Raw genomic sequence first — 23,369 nt, forward strand, 5'->3', positions numbered from 1 at the left:
CCTGCTACTTCGCCTCTAAAGGAGAAGACCTCTCCTTCATTTGGCTTGGACTCTACGGTCTTCTTTCGACAGTCTATCGTAGCCCCATGTTTGGATAACCAATCCATGCCGAGTATGACATCATAATCCGGTATATTCAGTTCTATGAGATCTGCTGGGCACTCCATGCCCTCTACTGTTATAGGTGTTGACGGTAACCACTTATTTGATAACATCATATCTCCCGATGGCAACAATGTACTAAAGTTATGTTCAAACATCTTATAAGGTATATTCAGTCTATCAATCACATTCATGGAAACATAAGAATGAGTCGCTCCAAAATCAATTAAGACTCTACACATTGTACCAGATATAGGGAGCTGACCTGTAACCACGATGTTGCTATTGGTCGCTTCATTCTGGGTTAAGGCGAAGACTCTTGCTGGCACCAGATTGTTATTATTATTCTGTCCCGCCTTCCATTGTGGGCAATTCTTTCTCAAGTGTCCTGCCTGGCCGCACTTGAAGCATTTGTTGGTACCGGCCTGACACTCTCCTGGGTGACTCTTCGATCATTTAGGACAGATAGGATGCTCGACTCGGTTGCCTTGTTAGTTCACACAGTTTCGGTCATTGAAGCGGTTGTTGCGGTTGCTATGGTTCTGGGAGTTGTGGTTGCTGCTATTCGTGGCTGGAGGTCTAGGTCTTTTATCAACCCCACTATTCTGCCCTTCGTTAGCCTTTCTCTTGTTGCTCTCACGGAAGCTCTTGTTGCGGTGGTTCTCTCTTCTAGCGGCATTATCCTTCCATATCTGTTCCTCCAAATATGTAGCTTCAAGGGCTCTATCCAATACCTCTGCATAACTGACCACTTCAGCACTAGTCATCCTAACTTCCCTCGCGATCATCGGTTTGAGTCCCCTTACAAACCTCTGGACTCGCAATGCATAAGTCGGCACCACTTCAGGGGAAAATTTGGCCAATCGATCGAACTTCGGTGCATGGTCGGTGACCGAAAGATTCCCTTGTACCAGAGTTATAAATTCATCAACCTTAGTTGCTAGCACAGCTGGGCTGTAATACTTCTTATTGAATGCCTGGACAAACTTCGCCCAAGTCATGGTATTTGGATCACGGGTGTGTTTAGTCACGTCCCACCAAATTCGTGCATCCATTTTAAGTAGATAAACTGTGCAGGAAACCCTTTGGCGGTCATCTAACTCCATATGATCAAAAATAGCCTCAACCGACCTTAACCAATCTTCTGCCACCATTGGATCGGCTTTCCCTTCAAACATCGGTGGGGCTTGTTTCCTGAAGCGTTCATATACTGGTTCGAACCCACAGGTTACTGGTAGTGGTGTAGGCGGTGGTACTGGCGGCTGGGGTTGCGCCACTGGTACTTGAGGTATCTAGTGTGTTTGGGATGTTTGCGGTGCTTGTCTAGCTTGTGCTAGTTCCTCATCTCTTAGTCTCAACTGTTCTCTTAACCTTGCTACCTCTGCGGCCAGGTCCACAAATGGTGTTGTTGGAGCTACAGGTTGAACAGATGGCATGTAACGACCCGGATTTTCAAGACTCGATAATGCGGAAATATAAATGTTTTCATTTAACAAAATGTCTTAAAAAACCCATAGAAAAAAAAACTTTTTAAAAAGTCGTACGGCCATACTTAACATTTAGTTACAAACATGTTTTACAAAGATTAGGGTGAGCCTAGTTTAGGAAAATTACACAACATTTCCAAAAATAAAAAGGCTTCCCAAAAGGTCGGTTCACATGTACATTTGCAAGGAAGACTCCAGCGCTCACTGCTCTGCCTTGCCCTTGTTCTTACCTACAACATGAAACAACTAGGTAAGCGAAAACGCTTAGTAAGATCAACTTCCAAACAAAGCAGATAGAGAAATAGGGATCCGGACCCATCCGAACCCTACACAATCAATTTCAAGAACGCTAAAGTGTCCTGGCAAACTTATGGTCATGCCTGATAACCAAGGATAAATTAATTCACATCTAAATAAAAATCATGCACTCAGAAAATCCCAGAACAAGCAGATATATTATATCGCAACTAATTCTTACCAACAATTATATCCCTGCACTCAGAAAATCCCAGAGCAAGCAGATATATTATACCACCATATAATTCGAGACCAACGCTCGACAATTTCCAACAATTCAGGCGTAACGCGCCCTCCAACACAATTGCTAATCTGTAAAAGAGAACCGAGTCTCCACACTAAGATCTAGCCAATAAATATCCTCAACAATGGTAACTATCGTGTTACCTAGGGCATCACGACTTATCCAAGAGTGTAATACAATTTACACGGTTTTACGGAGACTTCTATGTTAATCAGTGGTGCTGGTGAGCAGCTGCCCCTAGGGTGTTCAACCTCACTCAATCTTGGCAACCCCTAGTATCTCTAGGCACTCTCACGGAATGGCCAATATTCACGGCTGCTATCCGGGAATAACTTATCAGAGCACTTGCTCGGATTCTAACCGTCCAATGATTAAGTAAGCATGAGGGCCCCTAGGTCCCATTTATCTTGGCGCCCCTAGGTTTAACCAGCTTATCCTCATCTCATGGCCACTCGTCGCGGTAATGAACCGGACATAAATAAAATCAAGCAGTGTGACGGGGATCAACCGTCTAGGATATGACGGACTTCTACCGTTCATATTTTCTAAATCAGCACTCACTAGACTAACGTCTCTAAGCAACTTTCTATGACAGCCTATATATATGCATGTATCCCTATACTAACATACAAGACAATAATCATTTCATGTTGCAGCCATACACTATAAGTTGACTTACTTGGAGTCCTTAGCGCTCAGCAGGTTTTCACCCTCCAACGTTCAGTCCAATTACGCTTAGCCAATACTGTAGTTATCCATACAGTATACTCGGATTAATTATGGCACTCATAATTCATTATTATTATTTTGGGCAGTTTGGTCATTTTAATAAAAGTCATTTGTAAGGATTTACAATCCTTATTTGGTTTTAAACCTATTAAGGAAAGTTATACAAAATATTCGAGACTAAACCCTAAGTCTCGGGGAGACCTATCCTAAGGTCTCGATACCTAGGCTCAGGTATCACAATGGTATTTCCCACAATCCGCTAAAAATCTTATTCTTTCAAGGTATCGCTATTAACCCGCACTTTCGACTAGTCGGTTAAAATATGTAAGATTTTAGCCGGTATTATATCCAGAAAATACAAATAAATTCCTTAATTATTTTTAAAGAAAATAAACTCTTTAAATTTTCCTTTAATTTTTCTTAAGGTTTTAATATCTAAAAACCGTTTTAAGAAAATTGCCTAATTTGTCTTAATTAGGAAAACCGTTATAAATTTCTCATCTTGACTAATTAATTTTCCAAAAGCAATTAATCAATTTTACTTACTAGGAAAATAATTTATTTAATTATTTTATCAAAATATAGGGTTTTAAACCCTCTTTTAATTTATTAACTATTAATAAATTAAATCTCTTATTTTTAGAAAGAATAAAAACTCTTTAATAAAAATAATTCATTTAAACTCAAAGGGATAATTTTAGTGAAAATATGATTTCAAGACTTACCAATTTATATCTTGAAATAAGCAAAATTTTACTTTTTACCTTATGTTCCAAAATCTCATTTTTACACTAAGTGTGAAAAACCTAATTTTCACATTTTTAACTACATACTTCGTTAGTTCATAACTTGAAATTTACTTACCCAATTGTTACCAAAATTTCCCAATTCCATTTTTGTTATGCCATTTAGGTCTTTGTAAAATCTTAGGTCAAAATGAGCATTTTTGATTGGTGAAATCATTTTCCAACAATGAGGTAAAAATGACCTTATTTTCAAGTCCTTATTTTTTCCAAACTTTGACAGTTAATAACTTTCAAACCGTTTAATATTTTCTTACCAAATTTTACAGTGGACTAATAGGTTATGCCAGCAATATGTCCACAAAAGTTTAGAAAAAACTGGGTTCATTTTCCCCATACAGTGGCTGTCCAAACTTGGTTCCGAAAATAAGAATACGAAAAAACAGTTTTTTACCTAAACTTTGAAATAGCATAACTTACTCATTTCTAAACATTTTTTAGTGTTTCAAAAGCTCAATTTTATGTACTCAATCTCAACAACATCACAGTACAATTAAATTTTACAAAACCAATATACAGTGGCTGCTTGACCCCTTGGAAGTCACAGCTCAAAACATGTTTTGTTTTAGGGTAACCTACAAAACCCTTGGGGGTTTTGGTTCCCATTTTTAAAAATCAATACACATGCATCATAAAAATTATTAAACAACTACCATAACCTTATTACATCACCAACAAGAAACTTTAAGCATTAGATATACAAAATAATGCTTAAAACTAAAAACCCTACAACAAAATCATCAAAAGTAAACTTTTTACCTCTTTGGTGTTCTTGCTTAAGGTTTGGACCTTCCTATTAGCTTTGGCTCCGCCAAAACCTTTCAAAAACCCTAACCAACTTCCCCCAACAACATAGTTAATTAGCTATTTGAAACTCTAAGCTTAAAACTTTACAAAAGCCTAGATTAGTGAAGGTTTACCTTAGGGAAAATACTTCCTAGACCAAGACTTAGCCTCCAAGTTTTCCTTGGTGTTCTTGAGGTTGAATATTGAGAGAACACTTTGAATGGTCTTAAAAAATCAGATGAGTGAATGAGAGAGGGTGGTGTGGCCGGCTGGGGAGGGATGGAAGAGTTATATACTATCTAATTTATCTCAAAAACACTCAAGTGTTTTCCTCCCACTTGACTTGACTTAGTTAAAATGAGATTTATCTTTATTAAGTTGGGTTCACACCACCTAAAACACCACATGGCCGGCCAACCCTTGCTATATATAATCATTTCATTTTTTTTTTTTTTAATAAAGGTTAAAAAAAGGTTTCATAAGAAGAAAAGTCCAAATTGGCTTTTGACACCTTTTTCACTCTTATTAAGTTTTAATCACCAAACTTAACATTAATTAATTAAATTAAATGTCTCTCACATTTAATTTAATTAATCATATAATAAAATTTAACCTAAGGTCCATTCATGGAATAAAATTCCCCATTTCGGTAAAATTAGGCATTTAACACAAAATGCCCTAAAATTTCCATTTTCTTTTAGGTTTATTATTTTTGACCAAACTTTAACTTTTATGAATGTATTTTATGCCCAAAATATAATTGCCATGATTTTTCATTTTATTTTCCGAGATTTTTACCCGATCAGGGTTTTTGTGTCGGTCCAGGACCGAAAGTCTTATCTTGACTTTTAAAATCACAAAATTCATATTTTGGCTAGCAATAACTCATGGAATACTTACAAACAAAATATAATATTATTTAAAATAATATTCTTAACCCGGGGGAAAAATCCTGACCCGAGTCGTTTAAAGGTACCCGAAAATGCAGGACGTTACATGGCATTTCAACGTCAGGGGTGGCCGTAGTTTCAGACCTTGTGGAGGCACCTTTTCCTCTGCCACTTCCTCTTCCCTTTCCTCCTATTCCTCTAGTCGACATGATGAAGCTCTAAGGCAATCAAAGGAAAATCATAAGGAAGGAACATTGCATATTGGTTTGATAGATATTGCAAAATCATATATTCAAACCACATCATTTAGAGTTTGCAGCAAAATATCAATAGTATTCAAAACGTTTAAATTATTCCAAAATTAAGCAATCCCGAAAAGTGTTTAATTAACCAAAACATAAATCCTTTAAGGTCTTAGAAAATTATAATTATTCTATCTTATTTATTAGCACCCCCATGCGACAATTACGAAATGGACTCTAGTCCTCAACGGTGGACTCGTCCCCTGAATTATAGTCAAAGATATCCTCTGGAATGTGGAAATAGTTAGGCGCGCTTGCCATAATCTCCATCCTCGCAGTCAGACGCGGTATAGCTTGTAGTACTTCCTCAACTGCCGATTCTCCTTCCATGTCATGCACCGTCTCTAAATGCTCCTCTATTTCACCATCATCTGTCTTTACTAATACCAGCTCCTGACGACTAAGGTCATAACTTACCAGAAAGTCGCAAATCGTAAACCCCATGGTGCTAAACTCCATGTCATCTAGCACAACATCATTCCATGATTGATTTAACTGTTGAAGAGCCTCTGGGTACATCGACAAAGCTTCACTCATCACCCAAAATTGCTTTATGGGCCAAAGCAAGGCTCCCCTCTTATTCATTATTCCTTGGATACGATCGTAGACCTCCTTTATCATCTTTAAGGCTGCCATGCGCCAATCATAAGGGTCCTCGTCAAGCTCAACCCTTGGAAACGCGCGGATCTACTTAAGTAATTGTTTCTTTGTCGTTCTCAACACAGGAGGCATTTCTACTACTGCGGTTACGAAACTATACAAAATAAAATAAAACGAAAACAAGTAATAAACAAATACTTACGACGCGGTGAGGTGAGGTGGATTTTCCCGTCTTTAGTGTGTATGAGGAGGGTCCTTGGAAACATGGACGACCGGCTCTGATACCATTTGTAAAGAATGCCCTAAACTAGTACTTAATGAAACATTCACATTTCGTTGGTTTTTAAAGGAAAGCCACTTATTATAAAGGTTTCAGTGGGTTCTTGCTTAAAACATGCAAGATGGGCCCAATAGTTTTAAAAGAAAATATGAGTTTTTATGCGAAGTTCCAAAAAAAAAAAAGCAACCAATAACTTAAGTCCCATTGATAAGTTTAAAAAGTCTCATAAAACATAACATTATTAAGATGGTGTCTTTTAGTGATCGTTTTTCGTCCATAGGATGCCCCACGCCATACACATCAGGACGATAGAACTTCCCACATCACCACGAGTGCCATGGAGAAACCTATTTGCTACCTGGAAGGGAAAGTAAGGGGGTGAGCTAAAAGCCCAGTAAGGAAGTACAAACAGCAATCAAGTAAGATACAACAATTTTCAAACACTACCGTTCATCTTTATATATCATAACATCATCGTAAGATTGGCATCAATATCATAAATGTAAACATATTACCACCATCATATCATAACATCATAACAGAATCATAAACATCACCAAACATCATAACATAATCATAACCATAACCAGACATCATAGCACTTTCATACACAATTCCTTGTAAACATGGCCCGCCAACTTGTCCATGCCACCCTTTGAGGTAAACAAGGGTCTCTGCTCCTTGAATAACCTCGGCGCGTCTGCCCATGGAGTTACGTCTTCATATCCTTAGTAACTCGGGTTACGTCTTCTTTATCCTTTGCAACCCATTTTAATGTGTCGCGTTCATCACGCTAACATCCATTCATATCATACAACATTCATACAAGCCAACATATCATCACATTATGGCATTCATAATTCATAACATTCTATTCACACAACAGTCTTACCATTCATAATATAACATTCATAAATTCTATCTAACTTCCTTACCTCAGGTCCAAGCTAAGTAAAATCACAACTTCTCAACGAGTGTATACCATAATCAAAATGACATTTCTTTGCTTCATATAATTACTATTTTGCCCTTTCATACAACTCATGTGTGCATGGGACATGCACACATAATAAGAGTTACACACAACATACAAATATACTTAATTACACATAAGGTCATAAAAAGAATAATGCTCATTCTACCTACTTTGCATGCATGATCTTTCTATAAAAAGTACATGGTTGCATAAAAGACATAATTTTGGACGTAAAAGTGAATTTGCATGTAACATGCATACGTGGGAACGTTGCATAATTGTGGCATTTAAAACGATAATTCTATGCGTCTTACTTCTATCGTTTTAAAAATAAAAGACTTGTAGCATGTGTTGTTTACCATTGTTTATCTTCTTAAAAATTACTAAGTTGATTAAATCTCCCTAGACATTCTTTTTATTTCATAAAAACAATTTTATTTAGCCATTAAGAAAATATAAAAGACCATTATTATTTTCAAATTACAAAGAAATAACAAAGGCATTTGGAAATTATTTTAAAAAGAAAAATACCTATGATTACCATGTTTCCTTAGAAAAATCAATTTAATATTAATTAATTGTGTTACATAGATGATGTGAGAAAAAAATATTTTTAAGTGTGGAAAAATATATTTTATTTGAATTATTTTAAGGCTTAGTTTTATGTAACATAAATTCATCAGTGACAATTAAATAATCATTTTAAACTAAACTTGCAGCCACCATTTAATTTCTTTAAAAATCACAAATAAATTAAATTCAATATTTTCCTTAATCAAAATAAAGAAAATCATAACTATTAAAATATACACTCATACCATATTAAAAATATCATTTTTAATATTACTATAACTTAGGGTATTAATTTATTTCAAATACTAATCAAATTCATTTTATTGAAACACACTTTATATTTTTTTTTACAAAATTCCAGCAATCATATTTATCATTAAAAATCACTATATTGAATTTAAAACCTCATATTTTTCTAAAAATATAATAAAAATTCTGTAGGTATTAATTTGAGTAAAAATATCATTTTATTGTGACTTATAACACCCTTTTAATTCCATAAAATCAACATAGCATTAAGGACATTACTTATGTATGCAAATCACTATATCACCAAACTTATTACCTAATTATTCACAAAAATCAGCAAGCATAATTAATCATGAAATTCATCTTTTATCTCATGCCTTTCAAAAATTCCATACAAAATCATACATGTCCAATAAACACAATAAATCACAAATCCTAACATGCTCTTATTATACAAATAATTCAAAGAACATCACTAACACATATTCATTTACAACCTTATTCTATTTCCAATGAATTCATACATGCAATCCAACAAAACAATAATAACAACATGCATTAATACATAAACACCATTATTCACATATGCCTTTATATTAAACCTAACACGTTTCTATCATTTTGCATGCATACCATAATTCATTGATACATAATATCATATACATCATATCATGTTTCTAAAATCACCATTATTTCAAAACATACAAGGAAAACAATTATGATTGAACCTTCTACCCCTAGGCCGAAACACTCAAGATCCACCACAAAATATCACAAAATTTCTCATCTACCTTCACATAAAACCTAGCATGCATCTATCATCATTCTTGCCTATTTTTACATAAATCAATGGTCTAAAATAATCATAGCAATATAAACATAAAATACAACCCTCATATAAATCTCATCAACACATATTCTCTCAAACATTCCCATGAGCCTTTTTAACAAAACATATTCTTTTCATGAGAAATAAAACCAAACATAACCACCTCATCACCAACCTACAATAACCAAACCATTAAACACCACCAAAATCAACATCAAGGATAGACTCATCAATCTAACATAGGTTAAGAAAAATCATTACCTCTCTTGATTGTTGAATCAAGAATACTCTTAGCAAGAAAAACCTTGTCACCTAGGGTATTTTCGAACACCATACATCCAAAGAAAGAAACCACAAATTAATCTTAGATTAGAGAAGAGGAGAAGACTCTAATTCAATATTTAAAACACCAATAGGTTAGAACTTACCTAGGGTTTCGAAACCCTCTTCTTCTTCTCCTTCTCTTTCTTTTTCTTTTTCTCTTCTTCCCTCTCTCTAGAAAATGGCAGCCCTTTCCTCCTCTCTCTCTCTAGCTAAACACCAATAGGTTAGAACTTACCTAGGGTTTCGAAACCCTCTTCTTCTTCCCCTTCTCTTTCTTTTTCTTTTTCTCTTCTTCCTTCTCTCTAGAAAATGGCAGCCCTTTCCTCCTCTCTCTCTAGCTCGCCACTCTCTCTCTCTCCATCCTCTCTCTAGGTCACGGAAAAATGGCCTCACTTCCTCCTTTTCCTTCCTTTTAATCTTAATTCCCTCATAAAGCCTCACCAAAATAAATGGTAAGTTCCCCAATCCACTCATCTAATTAAGCCTACAAATCCTTTATAATAAAGAGTATTTTAAATAATAAAAAGTCAAAATTCCCTTACCCATAATAGCTATCTTATTCCAATTTAAATTTATTTACCTTAGAAAAATAATCGAAAAAAATCAATCCCTTTACCACTACACTACACGTCCACCCTTCACTTACCCTTTCTTTTTTTTTAATCAATTATATCTAATATATGGAAATTATAAAATGTGTAGAAAATCTACACATGTGCATCATGTTACCATGCACTTGCACACACTAAATCACTAGGGTGCATCACTATCTACCATGCACCTTAGTGCATTCAACCAAATCTCACATAATCACATTTTAAAATAAAAATGAATATATATCATTTAACAAGTAATTTCACAAAAATATTCTACAAACAATTCTAACAATTAAATAAAATAACAAACAACAACTAATAAAATAAACAACATTTAAATAAAAACAATTTATCAAACTTAACACTTAAATAAAATAAATCACAAAATTTAATAAACTAAAAAAAATAATTGGTGCACTACACTTTTTAGGATTATTAAGATGATGATGAAACAATATGTAAGTAGATTATATTTATTTTGTATGTTGATATCCCATTTGTGCAACAAAGTTCAAATATCTTCTTTCATCTTAAATATTGTGTATTTTTTATTGTTAGCACATATTTACACTTTGTTCTTCATTAGTGCAAAATCATAATACCCTTTGATTCAGGTGTGTCATTAAATTGTGCACATCAAATGCTTAGAACAAAAATATTATGTTTTATAAATAGTATTCATTGATTTATTTGTTATTTATTTAGATTTATTCACACTAAATACATTTAAGTTATATCTTAAAAGGTGAAGATAAATCCTATATTTCAATAATTACTTGTTCCTAAATAGAATATCTAATTTGAATAAGTGATCATTTGATTAATTTCTACTATTACTAAAAACTTGAGAATCAATGTACTTATAAATATTATTGAACTTATGTTTTGTAGATTCTATTATCTTAATAATCTTTCTTCTACCATCTTCTTTACAATTATTAATTTAGTTATATATATTGTCTTTAATTTCTTTATTATTATCTTTATTTAATTTTCTTGTCACAATATCTCATCATCAATCTTTGGAGCTAGGTTAGATTTTATTGATGTTGGTTTCAAATAGTTTTCTTTTTCTTATTTTAGACAACTCATTTAGGTTCGACATCCTTGCTTACACGAACTCTGTATATATGATTTGTGCGCTTGCGATTTACATATTTAAAACGTACCCATTTTGGGTCCATCATTTATTTATTTATTTAGAACTCATATTTTAAGATAAAGTTAATTTTGAATTAACTCATATTTAATTTGGGATAAATATATTGTCTTAATTATTAATTAAACAAACAAATGTGAAAATTAGGGAAAATCCTAATGTGGCTCACGCCACTCACTGTATGGCACGGTGAGTGGCACCACAGAGGGATATTTCCTATCTTTGGGATTTGAATTTTGAATTTCAAATAATTTGTTTATTTAATTATATTATATTTAATTATTATTTTTAAATATGATTTAAATTAAATAATTAAATAGGTTATGACTGATTAGTTTTATTTTAAATAATATAAAGATTAATTAAATTAGTTAATTATCTTTATAAACCTGAAAAGTAGCGATACTTTTCAATAAGTTGTTTTCCGGAAGTTTTGACTGTGAGACTTTGTCTCATAAATGAAAGCAATTGATTTTTCTAAACCTGAAAAATCCCTACGTGCCCACGCACATCCTTGTGTGTTTGAGGATTGACTTGGAAGATCAAGGTGTGAGCTTTAAGAATAAGGATAGGAAGATCGTTGGTTTAAACAAAAAGATTTGTGAACTCTCGATAGGCTACAAGAGGTAATCTCTAATCTGTTTGTGTTTGATTTATTGTATCTATATATGTAAACCTTAGTTCGGGTATTTTAATTCCCTGTATTATGTATTATGTATTATGTCAGGGGAACATTTTATGTTACAAGAAGTTGTGATGCTTGAATGCTAGCCATGTTATGGTACGTGCGGTTTTTTTTTCGTGGACCGGGTTAAAAACCATAATCGGGTAAAAATCTCGGATTAATTATATAGGAAATACTATGGCATAAAAATATTAATTTTTTCTGGCACTGAGACTTTATAGTCAAGTCAATAAGTTTAAGAAAATTTGATTGAGGATTTAGTTCCATTCTGCCGAGTTTAAGAATGGAAATTCTTGCCTGAGACTCTAAGGGCATTTTGGTCAATTTAGTAAATTACCAAAATTATATGTTATGTGACAAATTTATTTTGGTCACATTTATTTTATTTTAGCTTGGAGATATTTAAAAACTATAGGGTAAATTTTTGGTTAAATTTGGAGAGTGAAATTACCAGAGGGCCCTTGAGTGCACACTACAAGAAATCTGATCTTTACCTACCAATATTTTACCTACCAATATATATTGGTAGGGAAAGTAATATTTTGCCTACCAATATTTATTGGTAGATAATATTAGTAGGTAAATGCTAGTCCATTATATTATATTTCGGAACATAGCTTTACCTACCAATAATATCAGTAGGTAATGATCTTTACCTACGTATATTATGGAGGGAAATTTTTTAACCATTCCCGCTCAATTTTCCCCCCATTTTTTATTTTCATTATATTATTTTATTATTATAAATGCTTATTTGGAAGCTTATGTGGAGTAAATAATATGATGTGTACGACATTTGCCTACCAATTCCTTACCTACTTATATTTATTTGTAGGTAAATGTGACTTTTACCTACCAATATTTAATGGTACGAACTATGCGTAGGTAAATATTACAAAATAAATAAACTATTTCAAATATATTTTTCGCTACCAATAAAGTTGGTAGGTAAAGATTTTTACCTACGTATATATTGGAGGGAAAAAATTAAGCTTTTGGAGCTCATTTTTCCCTCTAATTTTATTTTAATTTTTTAAATTTTATTAAAATTAATGATGATGTGTCTACAACATTATCCTAGTGTCTAACCATACTTGTTTTATAATTTACACGTCATTTTATCGATACATATAATATAATAAAAACATAAATAAATTTATTATTAAATATAAATATATACTTATAAACCTAAACCCTATCACTTGTCTCTCAAAGCCTCTTCTCTCTTCCAAACACCCAGTCGATCGATCCCAAATGCACCCATATAATAGGCTGCCGAGTAGTGGCCACACCATGCCTTCGCCGCCTTAGTCGCCGTTCAGGTCGCCTCGGTTGCTCCACGGCCGGTCCAAGACCAGTCGGTTTAATCCGCCTGGTCGGAGCTTGCTCCAGAGATTCACCTGACACATTCTTTCTGTACTTATTCGCCGCCAGGGAGTTTTTCTCTTCGTTCCGCTTCTTTACATCTCTGGCATGTTGCTCTACATGGGTTTTGTCTCCTTTGACGTCGTTCCGGTCATCAAGCATCGACCCGCGACTGGTTCTTTGTATCGCAGCCCTCAGCTTTATGCCAAGCTCTGACCCGAGATGGATGTTGATAACAGTTCTACCGATGCGGTTTGTTTATTTATTTTTGCTTTTTCTTGATTTGGGTTTCTGTTATTTATTTTGATTTCGCACTTTGCCAATGATTGTGATTTAGTTAGTGGTAATTGGTTCTTCATACTTTTTGGCGTTTCTTGATTTGACTTCGAGTCAGTTGTTCGATTAGGGAGGATTTAGAATGTGGGTTTTTGTTTAATTCTTGATCTTAGGAGTGAATTTCTTGATTCAATGAGATTTCTTATTTGGTTTACTATTATTGAAATCATGTTGATCTTCTGGGTTTCTGTATCTTTTCCGAGTTTGATCTTGTTTCGTTTGGTTAATGAACTTAGGAAAAGAGTTACCCGAAAGAGAAAGACGAAAAGTATATTTCTTTTCTTTGTTTTACGTACTTGGCTCATCAACCTTTCTATATAGTTTTTTAATAGATTTAAAATATATAAAGAGAAGAAAAGAAAGGAACAGTTTTGAAGCATATACTTATCTTTAGCATTACTCATTCTTAGGTCTGAACTTTGATGCAGATGCTGACGGTTTTTGGTGCACACCCAAAGGTAATATTAGTAAAGGTGAAGTTGTTCAAGTTCTTAAACTCAGGGTTAAGCGAGGGGTCATGTCTATCTTGTAGCTGATTGAATGTAAACCTCTGTTTTAGTGATATATATTGGATAGTATGGCTGTTCGTTTGTATTAAATGCAGCCATAACGTTAATGTAAGCTCAATCCTATCTTATGTGGGAGGATATTAGTTGATATTATGTGCATTGATGCAGTATGTTGCATGTTGACTTTGGAACAAGCAAACATTAGGAAGAAGAAACCAATCAAGGCTTTTGGATCCAAATTGTTTAAAAGTGAGAAACAACATAGGGAAAGAAGAGATATAATTAACTAGGAGAAAAAGTTCATGTGCATAGTTTTGTAGACTTTTTTTTTTCCATCTTCAGTCTACTGGTGTTTTCCCATCAGGAAGAATGAAAAAAGTGGGAATGAAGTCTGATTTTTATTCTTTGTGTGTTCAATTGAGACAACAATATAGTGCCTTTAGTATAACTTAATTCCAGTGTCCAAATTGGAAAAGTGAAAGAAAATGCTATTGGATTTGTTAACCATCATCAGACCATGGCTGAGCATAGCCGAGACCTTTCATCTCCACGGTTGAACATCAAGTGCCTTCCTTTGTCTAGTTCTTGTCCGAATAGTCGAGACCCTACATCTCCAATCTTCCAACCCAAGAGCCTTAGTTCATCTTCATGAACCCAGTTGCCTTCGTCTCTATTCTTGAATCTGTTCTTCAATCCAGAGGCCTTCTTCTCCATTGTTGAACCGAGACGCCTTCACCTCTTTTCTTGAACCCAGACGCCTTATTTCTGTTATTGAATCTAAACGCTTTATTCACTGTTCTTCAATAGAGATACCGTATGCTCACTATCATTTTTTATGTTTTTATCCTTACAATGTTTTAACTTTCTTTTATTTGTTTTCCTCATTGCAGTGGCTGGTGGGTTTGAGGTATTGATTACAGCAACGAGGTTTGAGGTGTTGATTGCAGCAATGGGGATTGAGGTGTTGATTGTAGTGGATTTATTTGTAGTTTAGGTATGCATTATAGAGGTATACTATGATTTTATTTATTATAAATTCCCAAAATCTGAAGGATTGGTGATGAATATATCTATATGAGGCAAATCTGAATATTTGAAAATATGTTGTTGATTGATTTTGTCTTTGGTAATTTTTATTATGGCATATCTAATTTTTTTAAATATGGTAGCTAGTTTTGGCAATTTTATTATGAGGCAATCTGTGGTTTAATCACTGTCTTGGGCAAGTTTTAGTTTGGATTCTTTTTTATATTATGTATTTAAAGTTGTTTTATAATATGGTTTTTGTAACGCCCTACTTCCTTAGAGCCGTTACCAAGTGAGTTTTAAGACAAAACAGTGTGCAAAGAACTCGCTGACCGAGGATTTTAAAACGAAAGTGTGACTAATCAAAAGTTAAGGCTGTAATCTTTGAAAATACGTCGTTTCATTAAAAACTTCTAGTATTAAACATCTGGGATCCCAAAATAAGGTTTGAAAACTATTTACATCTTAAATAAGTTTACAGTTGATTAATTATAAAAATCATAGATTATTACAGCCATTCTCGAATAAACCCCCAACCAAAGCAGTCGGGCAGGCCAAACATGTACGCGTCGCCTCACGCTCTCCGTACTCATGGTTGGTTGACTCAACCTATGCCCTTACCTGCAACACAGAGCACCCGTAGGCCGAAGCCCAGCAAGAAAACTCATGCAGTACATAACATATGCAAATTATACAGTTAATCATATCAGATAGTCCACAGATAAATAGGTCAACCATTAGACTAAGCAAACACGGCCATGCCGCCCCAGAAGCCTTACCAAAGCCTGGGGTCTCGGTCCTCACCGTAAGGATATCACATGTATCCACTGGGTCCTACCCTGACTATAAGCATCCCATGTGCTAAGTGTTACTTCCGGCCCCACTGCCGTTCTCGGCCTTTCGCCGTTCTCGGCTCCATTGCCGTTCTCATTCCACTATAATCACATATAGCATAACTCAAACAACATTCAAACAAATATCAATTCATTTAAGTCTGCACCCTAACATGTAATGCAATATAGGGCCGTGCCCCGCAATCACACTATGGGCCCATGCCCTATCCTACGGGTGTTATAGTTTTCTTACCTGTCAATTCGATAGCTTTCAACACTTGACTCCTTGAGCACGATCCCACTCGAGCCTTAGCGCACACCTAGGCACAAACATAGGTCAAAGTCAACACCGAACCCCAAGTCCAAATACCTAGCCTCGGGACCACTCCCGAGCCCCCGGGAAGTCCTAGATCCCCAAAACAAAGTGGCAGAATCGAGCCCCGAACCCTAGGTCAAAATCCCTCTCAAATAGCCCAAAAACCCCTTCTGTGAACAGTGCAGCGCTACAGCGCTCTAAAGAGGGCGTTGTAGCGCTACAAGCAGAACCACACCCCCAGGAACAGGGGCTAGCGCTACAGCGCCCACTGACTAGCGCTGTAGCGCTAGTTGCAGACCAGCACTACCCAAAATCGCCTCCTGCGATTTCCTTCTACCATTTCAACCCCAAACTTTTCCAAATCATTACCAAACTCAAAACCAAGCACATAAACACTCTCCATTCATCCCAAGCATCCCTAAATCTCAAAACCCAAGCACACACATCCCAAATCTCAAGATTCACCATAGATGAACCCTAAACCCAGAAATTCAGTCAAACAACAAAGTTAAAGGCCTAGAATTCATACCATTGATGCAATTTCGACCTTGATTCACTTCCTAGACCTTCATAGCTTGCTCATCCTCAAAGATTTCCCAGAAATTCCCTAAAATTCCCATCATCTCAGCTCAAAACACAGCTCAAACCAGCCAAACCCTTAAAACTGAAAACTCTAAAAACTTACCTCCAAAGTTGATGTGTTCTTGCTAATCCTTGCCAAATCTTCAAGCATAACCTTAAGATCCTTGATGCTCAGCCTATCCTAGCACTCCACTGAGCTTTGCCCCAAGAAATTTGAAGAGAAGAGGTGCTAGAACCCCAAACCGATCCTTTGGAAAAAAAAACCCTCTGTTTTCTCTCTTTTCTTTCTTTCCTTTCTCTTTCTTTTCTTTCTTTCTCTCCATAGCCAACACACTTTCTCTATAAATCCCACTAAGTGAATACAGCCCCAATAATCAATCTCTAGAAAGCCAATTGACCAAAATGCCCTCCCTATTAATTCTAAACCCTTTTGTCCAAGTAGGGCCATTTTAGTCATCTTACCCAGTTCCCGCTAATCCTCAAGTGTCTCTAATATTTTCCCGCTTGTTCCCCAATACCTGAAAAGTCACCAAATAATATTCCTTGATATCAAAATAAACCCCAATATACTCACTAGCTTCCTATTTATACCCCCAGGCTCGCCCCGAGCTAGGTATAAATCTCTGCCTCGACTTTCCGCTAGTCTGCTCACTGGGATCGTCTCGAGTCACAAATCACAGATACATCCACATCACAGTGTGGTCTCAACAATCATCACATATCAATACAGTTATGCCCAACATGGCCAAAATTACAATTATGCCCTTCTAACACAATCCGGGCCTACATGCATACTAATGTACATAGTCATGCATCTCCAATAATCAAATAGTCATATAACGCTTTAAATCATAATCATGCATTTAACTCATAAAATCACACAAAATCCCATCATGCCCTCCTGGCACGCTAATCAAGGCCCTTGAGCCTTATTAGCGAATTTGGGTCGTTACAGTTTTTGGGTGGGTTGTTATATATTTGACAGATTTTTATTGATTTGCTCAAGTTTGGAATTGATTTTAGATATGTTTTGAGAATAGTTTTATGAACTTTTTTTTTTAAAAGCCAATTTTGAATATATTGTGGTGTTGATTATATTAATTTTTATTATCTTAGCCAAATCTGAATATTAGATATGTGTGTTGATTTGGGTGATTTTATTATTAGTGGAAAATCAAAATCTTTGATTATGTATATTGATTTGGATTGTTTTTATTATTTAAGGCAGTATGGATTCAAACATTGCTATGAATATGTGATTTTTTGTCTTTCTAATTATATGATTTTGTGTATTCAAAGTTATGAACACAGTACCTTTCTTCGGCTCTTAAACAAGTGTATTTTTAATTGATTTTATGGTTATGGTTTACTTATTTCATTTTTGAGACATTGTGTAGACGTGCACTTTTTTCTTGTCAATGAAGAGCCATAATAAGTATGACTAGCTAATGTGTTAGTGATTATGACATTTGATATGCCGTATTTTTAGTTATATTGGCATTCTATGTATGTCATAAATGCCCATATTTGGTCATAATTAGTTTTGAAATACTGATGATGATTTGGGAACATCACATATAGTGTTTGGTCTTTGTTATTCCCTGTTTTGGAGTAGCTTTTGGTTCTGTAGCAGAGACAGCAGAACAACAAGGTATATGCTATCATCAATAAATTGATACTATGTTGCTATATTCAGATTTGGAGATTTTTTTGTACTTTGTTATTGATATTGATATTCAGATTTAAGATGTAGATTAATTTAATAAGCTTACTGCATTAGTGAATCTGATTCTTTGTTCCTGTAGTAAGATTTACTAATTTTGTTTATGTTCTGATATTTGTTTTTCATATTTAGATATTTGTTTTTTCATATTTCTTTGTTTTTCTATTTCTAAAGTTTTGCATTAATCTCAAGTGTTTCTCTATTTTTAGCATGCTCTGCTTTCTAGTTTGTAGGGTGAACTTTGATATTGATATTGATATTGTAGGGTGAACTTTGTTTTTGGAGAGATAACTAGTTTTTGAGTTTACGAGTTTTGTGTGTTTGAATCTGATTTTTATTCTGTATACAAATATGTTTTGAATCTGATTTTTTTTAAAGTGTGAAAATTTTGTGTTTGGTATTTGATTTATGTGTTATGTTCATTGATTATATATATGAATCTGTTATTCTTTTTAAAAAGGAGAAGAGACATCTACTTTTTATTTTAAGTTTTTTTATGTTAAACTTTGAATCTAGTTTGTATTATCTTCATCATTGTTTACATGTTCATATATACTGCATATGAACTTCTTTGTTTTATCACATGAATTATAGTTTTCGATGCATATTGCCTATTAAATGTAGTTTTGAATGTTGACTTATATTTTCTTTTTTTGATTTGGATTATTATGCTACTTTGATTTTTTTTTTTTTTGCCTGTGATGTTGATAAATGATTTTATTTTATGTTGGTGATTATGGGACTTGATGTGCTCATATATTTGTTTTTTAATATATGCTGGTATATCAAGTGTCATAAATGCCCATAATAATAAGTCATATTTTGTGAAATCCTTATGATGATTAAATTGGGGATAATTATTATGTTGAGATTAATTATATTTTCCCATTGTTGCCAACCCGAACCCCACCTCCAACCATCGTCGGTGTCCACCTCACAAAGCCATCATCGACATTCACAAGTTTGAGAAAAATGATGCTCTTTAGTAATAATCTCAAAGTCAAGAATAGACTTGTAATAGACTTGTTGATATTTTTTATGAAATGTAATTAGTTTAACACTCATCTTTAATAAGCAATGAATATTTTATAATATAGGTTTGTTTATTTTATTATTAATGTTAAATAATTTATTTGAGTTCGGTTCGGGAGTCACAAGATGATTCTTAGTTTATTTACAGTAATTTACTAAGGAATGAACTTTATGAAGTTTTTTTATTTTTGTAGGGGTAACCTTAAAATGATAACTTTATGACTTATTTTAGTATTGAACATTATAAAGAATTTTAGCATTAAACATTTTATTATTGTATGGTTTTTTTCTAGTTTATTTCTAATATAGAACATTTATAATAACTCTTATTATCTTTTACCTACACATAACCATTACATTTGACCAAAATATAAATTCTGTAATAGACCAATAAAATCATGCTATGTGGGCTAATAAAATGACCCCACATGGTCTAATAATATCGTGCCACGTAGACTAATAAAATGATGCCACGTGGTCTATATCAAATGATGACATATGTACTAATTATCAAACGACACGTGGACAAATTATTGTTTGACACATGGAGCAACCACAAGATGCCAAGTGGCGATATTGATGTATGCCACGTCATCAGACACATAAAACTATGGAAACCATGTCAGCAAACACGTAGGATGCCACATCATCAGACACATAAAACTATGGAAACCATGTCAGCAGACACGTAGGATGCCACGTCGTCAAACACGTCATCTGCTGACTCATCAATTGATTTATAACTTAGTGGGGTCCACTGATTCTTTTACCTACCAGTATTAATAAGTGTAGGTAAAGACTCTTTCCCCACTAACCTTTACCTATCAATCTCTACCAATTCCATATTGGTAGGTCAACCACATTACCCACAATTAGGCTAGCTTTACCTACACTTAAAATTGGTAGGTAAAGACCCAATTTTCTTGTAGTGGCATTAGAAGTAAGTAAAAGGGGCAAGGGCATTAAGGTCTTTTCCAATGGAGGAAAGAGAGAAGGGGCGGTCAAGGTGGTGCCTAGGGCTCTCAAGAGCCTAGGAAACCAACCCTAGGAAATGTAAGAGCCTCACCAACTCATTGGCTTAACCCTAATCATTCCACTCTTACACAACTAATCATTTTTTTTATAAGAAAAATACTTATTTTCTCTCAAGAAAAACAAAACCCTTTCTCCCATCTCTTCTCCCCAAAACCAAAGCTCTCCCTCTTCCCTCTCCATTTTCTGCCATTTTTCTCTCCAAGGAGCAAGAGCTCTCACTCTGCATTGAAGGAAGTTAGAAAACTCACGAGCACACTAGGCAAATGTAAGTTTCGAACCTAGTACACTCTTTCCTTCTCTTTTTCATTAAAACCCGAAAACCTAAGGGATTTTACTATGCATGAATGTGATTCTAATGGCCATGCATGGCATGGATCTTGCATTCTAGGGTTCAAGAGTGGTGGTTCTAGGAGGATCTCAAAGATTTGAAGCTTGTTGATGTTTTAGTGAGAACAAAGGTAAAGATTTTAGAGTATTGGCAATTTTCCACTCATCTCCATCTTCTACCCTAACATTTCTCTTGTTAAAAATCTGCATGTGGAACCTTGGGGGTCAGTTTGAGTGTATTGAACAAAAGGAGGAAGTTTGAAAGGCTAAGGGAACCTTATTTCCAAGCTAGAACCATCAAAGGTAGATTCTTGGTTGGTTTTGAGTTGTTTTTGGTTATTGATGTTAGATCTGGTAGTATAGGTTATTTTGTTGGTTTTTTAAGTTTATTTTAGGCTTGAGGGTTAGATTGGTTGATTTCTTGATTTGCATGCATGCATGAGGCTAGGGTTTTGCTAGTTGTGTTTATTTTTTCTATAATGTGTAGAAGGCTGCCAAGTTTTCGTGGTCTGACTTCCAATGGGTCAGATCGTACACTACTACCTCTGTTTGTGAAAATAATTTATATTCTTGCATAATTCTAGATGAGTACTTGAGTTTAGGCTTTTGAAATTTGAAAAGAAAATGTGTTTTCAAACCGAAGTTATGAACTTTTTGGCCTCTTGATGCAATCTGGACAATTTCTGGGCAGCATGCACTGCTCAGATTTTTTTGAATATTGTGCATGTTTTACTTAGCCAAAAGCTATAAAATTTGGTGAACGCTTAGTTTAAATGTATAAGGATCACATAATTTTGTTAGAAGAAAATACAAAATGGATAAATTGTATTGGTTTTTCAAAGTTTTTCCTAATAATCTGAAAACGAAATTTCTGGGCAGCAAACACTGCCCAAATTGTCTTACATTTGTGAATGGTTCCCTTATCCCAAAAATTATGAAATTTTTAGAGAATCTAAATTAGATATGATTAAAGATCCTGGTAAAACTTTAGAAAAAAAAAATTGGGCTCCAATGTAAGAGAAATAATGTTTCTAAGAACGGGCAGCAAGCACTGCCATGATTTCTTTAAATGGTTTAATGGGTTTTTTCCCCTCCCAAAAATTTTGAAACTTGGTGAGAAAATTTTCAAGATAGGTATTAAGTATTGGGGTTTTATTCCCTAATTAAAACTCAATTTCTTTGTAATCTCATTTATTATCAATAAAAGAATAGAAATCATTTTTTGACTTTTCAATCACTTTTCTCAGATGTTTTATTTTCATGATTATTTGTTTAATGTAAACTTCTATTAAATCCTTAGCATATAGTTAATCATATTTGTAGTGACGTAATCACAATGGAATATAAATATGATTATATGTTCAAAATAAGTTAGTCCTAAGATTAGTCAGTGCACAGGACTTACACTGACTTGCCAATCTACGATATCATCTACTTACACATCGTAGTGTTATGTTCTTTCTAGAACATTAGCAAAGAAGATAATATTGGATGTATTTGTTACGTCGGACTGGACCGATATTGACAGTAGGTAGGATAAGTAAACATACCATTATTATCTATTCTAGTCATATCATATAGTTGACCATAGGTCAATTCAATCTCAATTCTGAGTGGTTAGTATTCTAACTGATTGTATTATTTGAGTTCTTTGGCTGGTTTGTTACCAGCTTACCCTACGGACATACATACATCTTGGGAATTCGGTAGTATAATTGAGTGAGAGTGTTAAATCTATAGCTTCTAATGAAGAAGTGAAACGATGGTTTCCTTTTAGTTTGGTTCAAGGTGCTAAATGATAGAGATCTAATTTCAGTAATTAATATTAGTTTACTGAAATATCATTTACAAGGAACTAAGTGTTTTAAGGATAAAATACAATGAGGGGTAAAACGGTATTTTAGTCTCATCTCATTGTAGTCCGTCTATAAAGGATTGAGTGACAATTATGGTTGTAACAATGGATAATTAATAACGCATCTTTATTTTTTATAGAGTGTTTTATGAATTCAAGAGTGTAATTCTGAGTATTTAGTGGAGTCACGAGGAATTAATAAGTTTGTAAATTTATTTGTTAGATTTTTTATAACTTATTGGAGCTTGACTTCATAGGCCCATGGTCCCCATTGTACCTTGTATAAAATCATCCAGATAGTATCAATTAATTGATTTAATTATCAATTTGAATTATCAAAGTTGACCATGTCAATTTTGGATAGTTTCACAAAGTTATGTAATTTAGAGAAGAAAAGAGAAATTATGGGAGATTTATTAATTAAGATAAATTGGAGTCTAAATTAATAAATAAGTTTAAATCAAGGTTCAAATTATAAATAATTTATTTGATAAAGGATTTGAATAATTATTTAATTCA

At 34.1% G+C, this 23,369-nt stretch overlaps 2 protein-coding genes across 3 annotated transcripts; both read right to left on the bottom strand.

Moving 5' to 3' along the window:
• Positions 1–593: 593 nt before the first annotated feature.
• On the bottom strand, positions 594–1,280 carry LOC133831599 (uncharacterized). Its single transcript, XM_062261969.1, has one exon. The coding sequence runs from the start codon at positions 1,278–1,280 to the stop codon at positions 594–596; it is 687 nt and encodes a 228-aa protein (XP_062117953.1).
• Positions 1,281–5,792: 4,512 nt separating this feature from the next.
• LOC133830326 (uncharacterized) lies at positions 5,793–9,818 on the bottom strand. 2 transcript variants are annotated; one of them, XR_009891993.1, is made up of 3 exons: positions 9,576–9,818; positions 9,409–9,459; positions 5,793–6,878 (listed from the first exon to the last, which is right to left on the bottom strand). XR_009891993.1 is itself a non-coding variant. In XM_062260298.1 (2 exons), exon 2 carries the CDS (start codon positions 6,274–6,276, stop codon positions 5,818–5,820), a length of 459 nt encoding a protein of 152 aa, XP_062116282.1. In that variant the 5' UTR covers positions 6,277–6,878; positions 9,409–9,506; the 3' UTR covers positions 5,793–5,817. The 2 variants fall into 2 exon arrangements, 1 of the variants encoding a protein (XP_062116282.1); XM_062260298.1 differs by lacking the exon at positions 9,576–9,818 and having other exon boundaries at positions 9,409–9,506.
• Between the last annotated feature and the right edge of the window lie 13,551 nt (positions 9,819–23,369).

Source organism: Humulus lupulus, chromosome 1 (genome assembly GCF_963169125.1).
Source record: "Humulus lupulus chromosome 1, drHumLupu1.1, whole genome shotgun sequence".
In the NCBI taxonomy this organism is placed as follows: domain Eukaryota; kingdom Viridiplantae; phylum Streptophyta; class Magnoliopsida; order Rosales; family Cannabaceae; genus Humulus; species Humulus lupulus.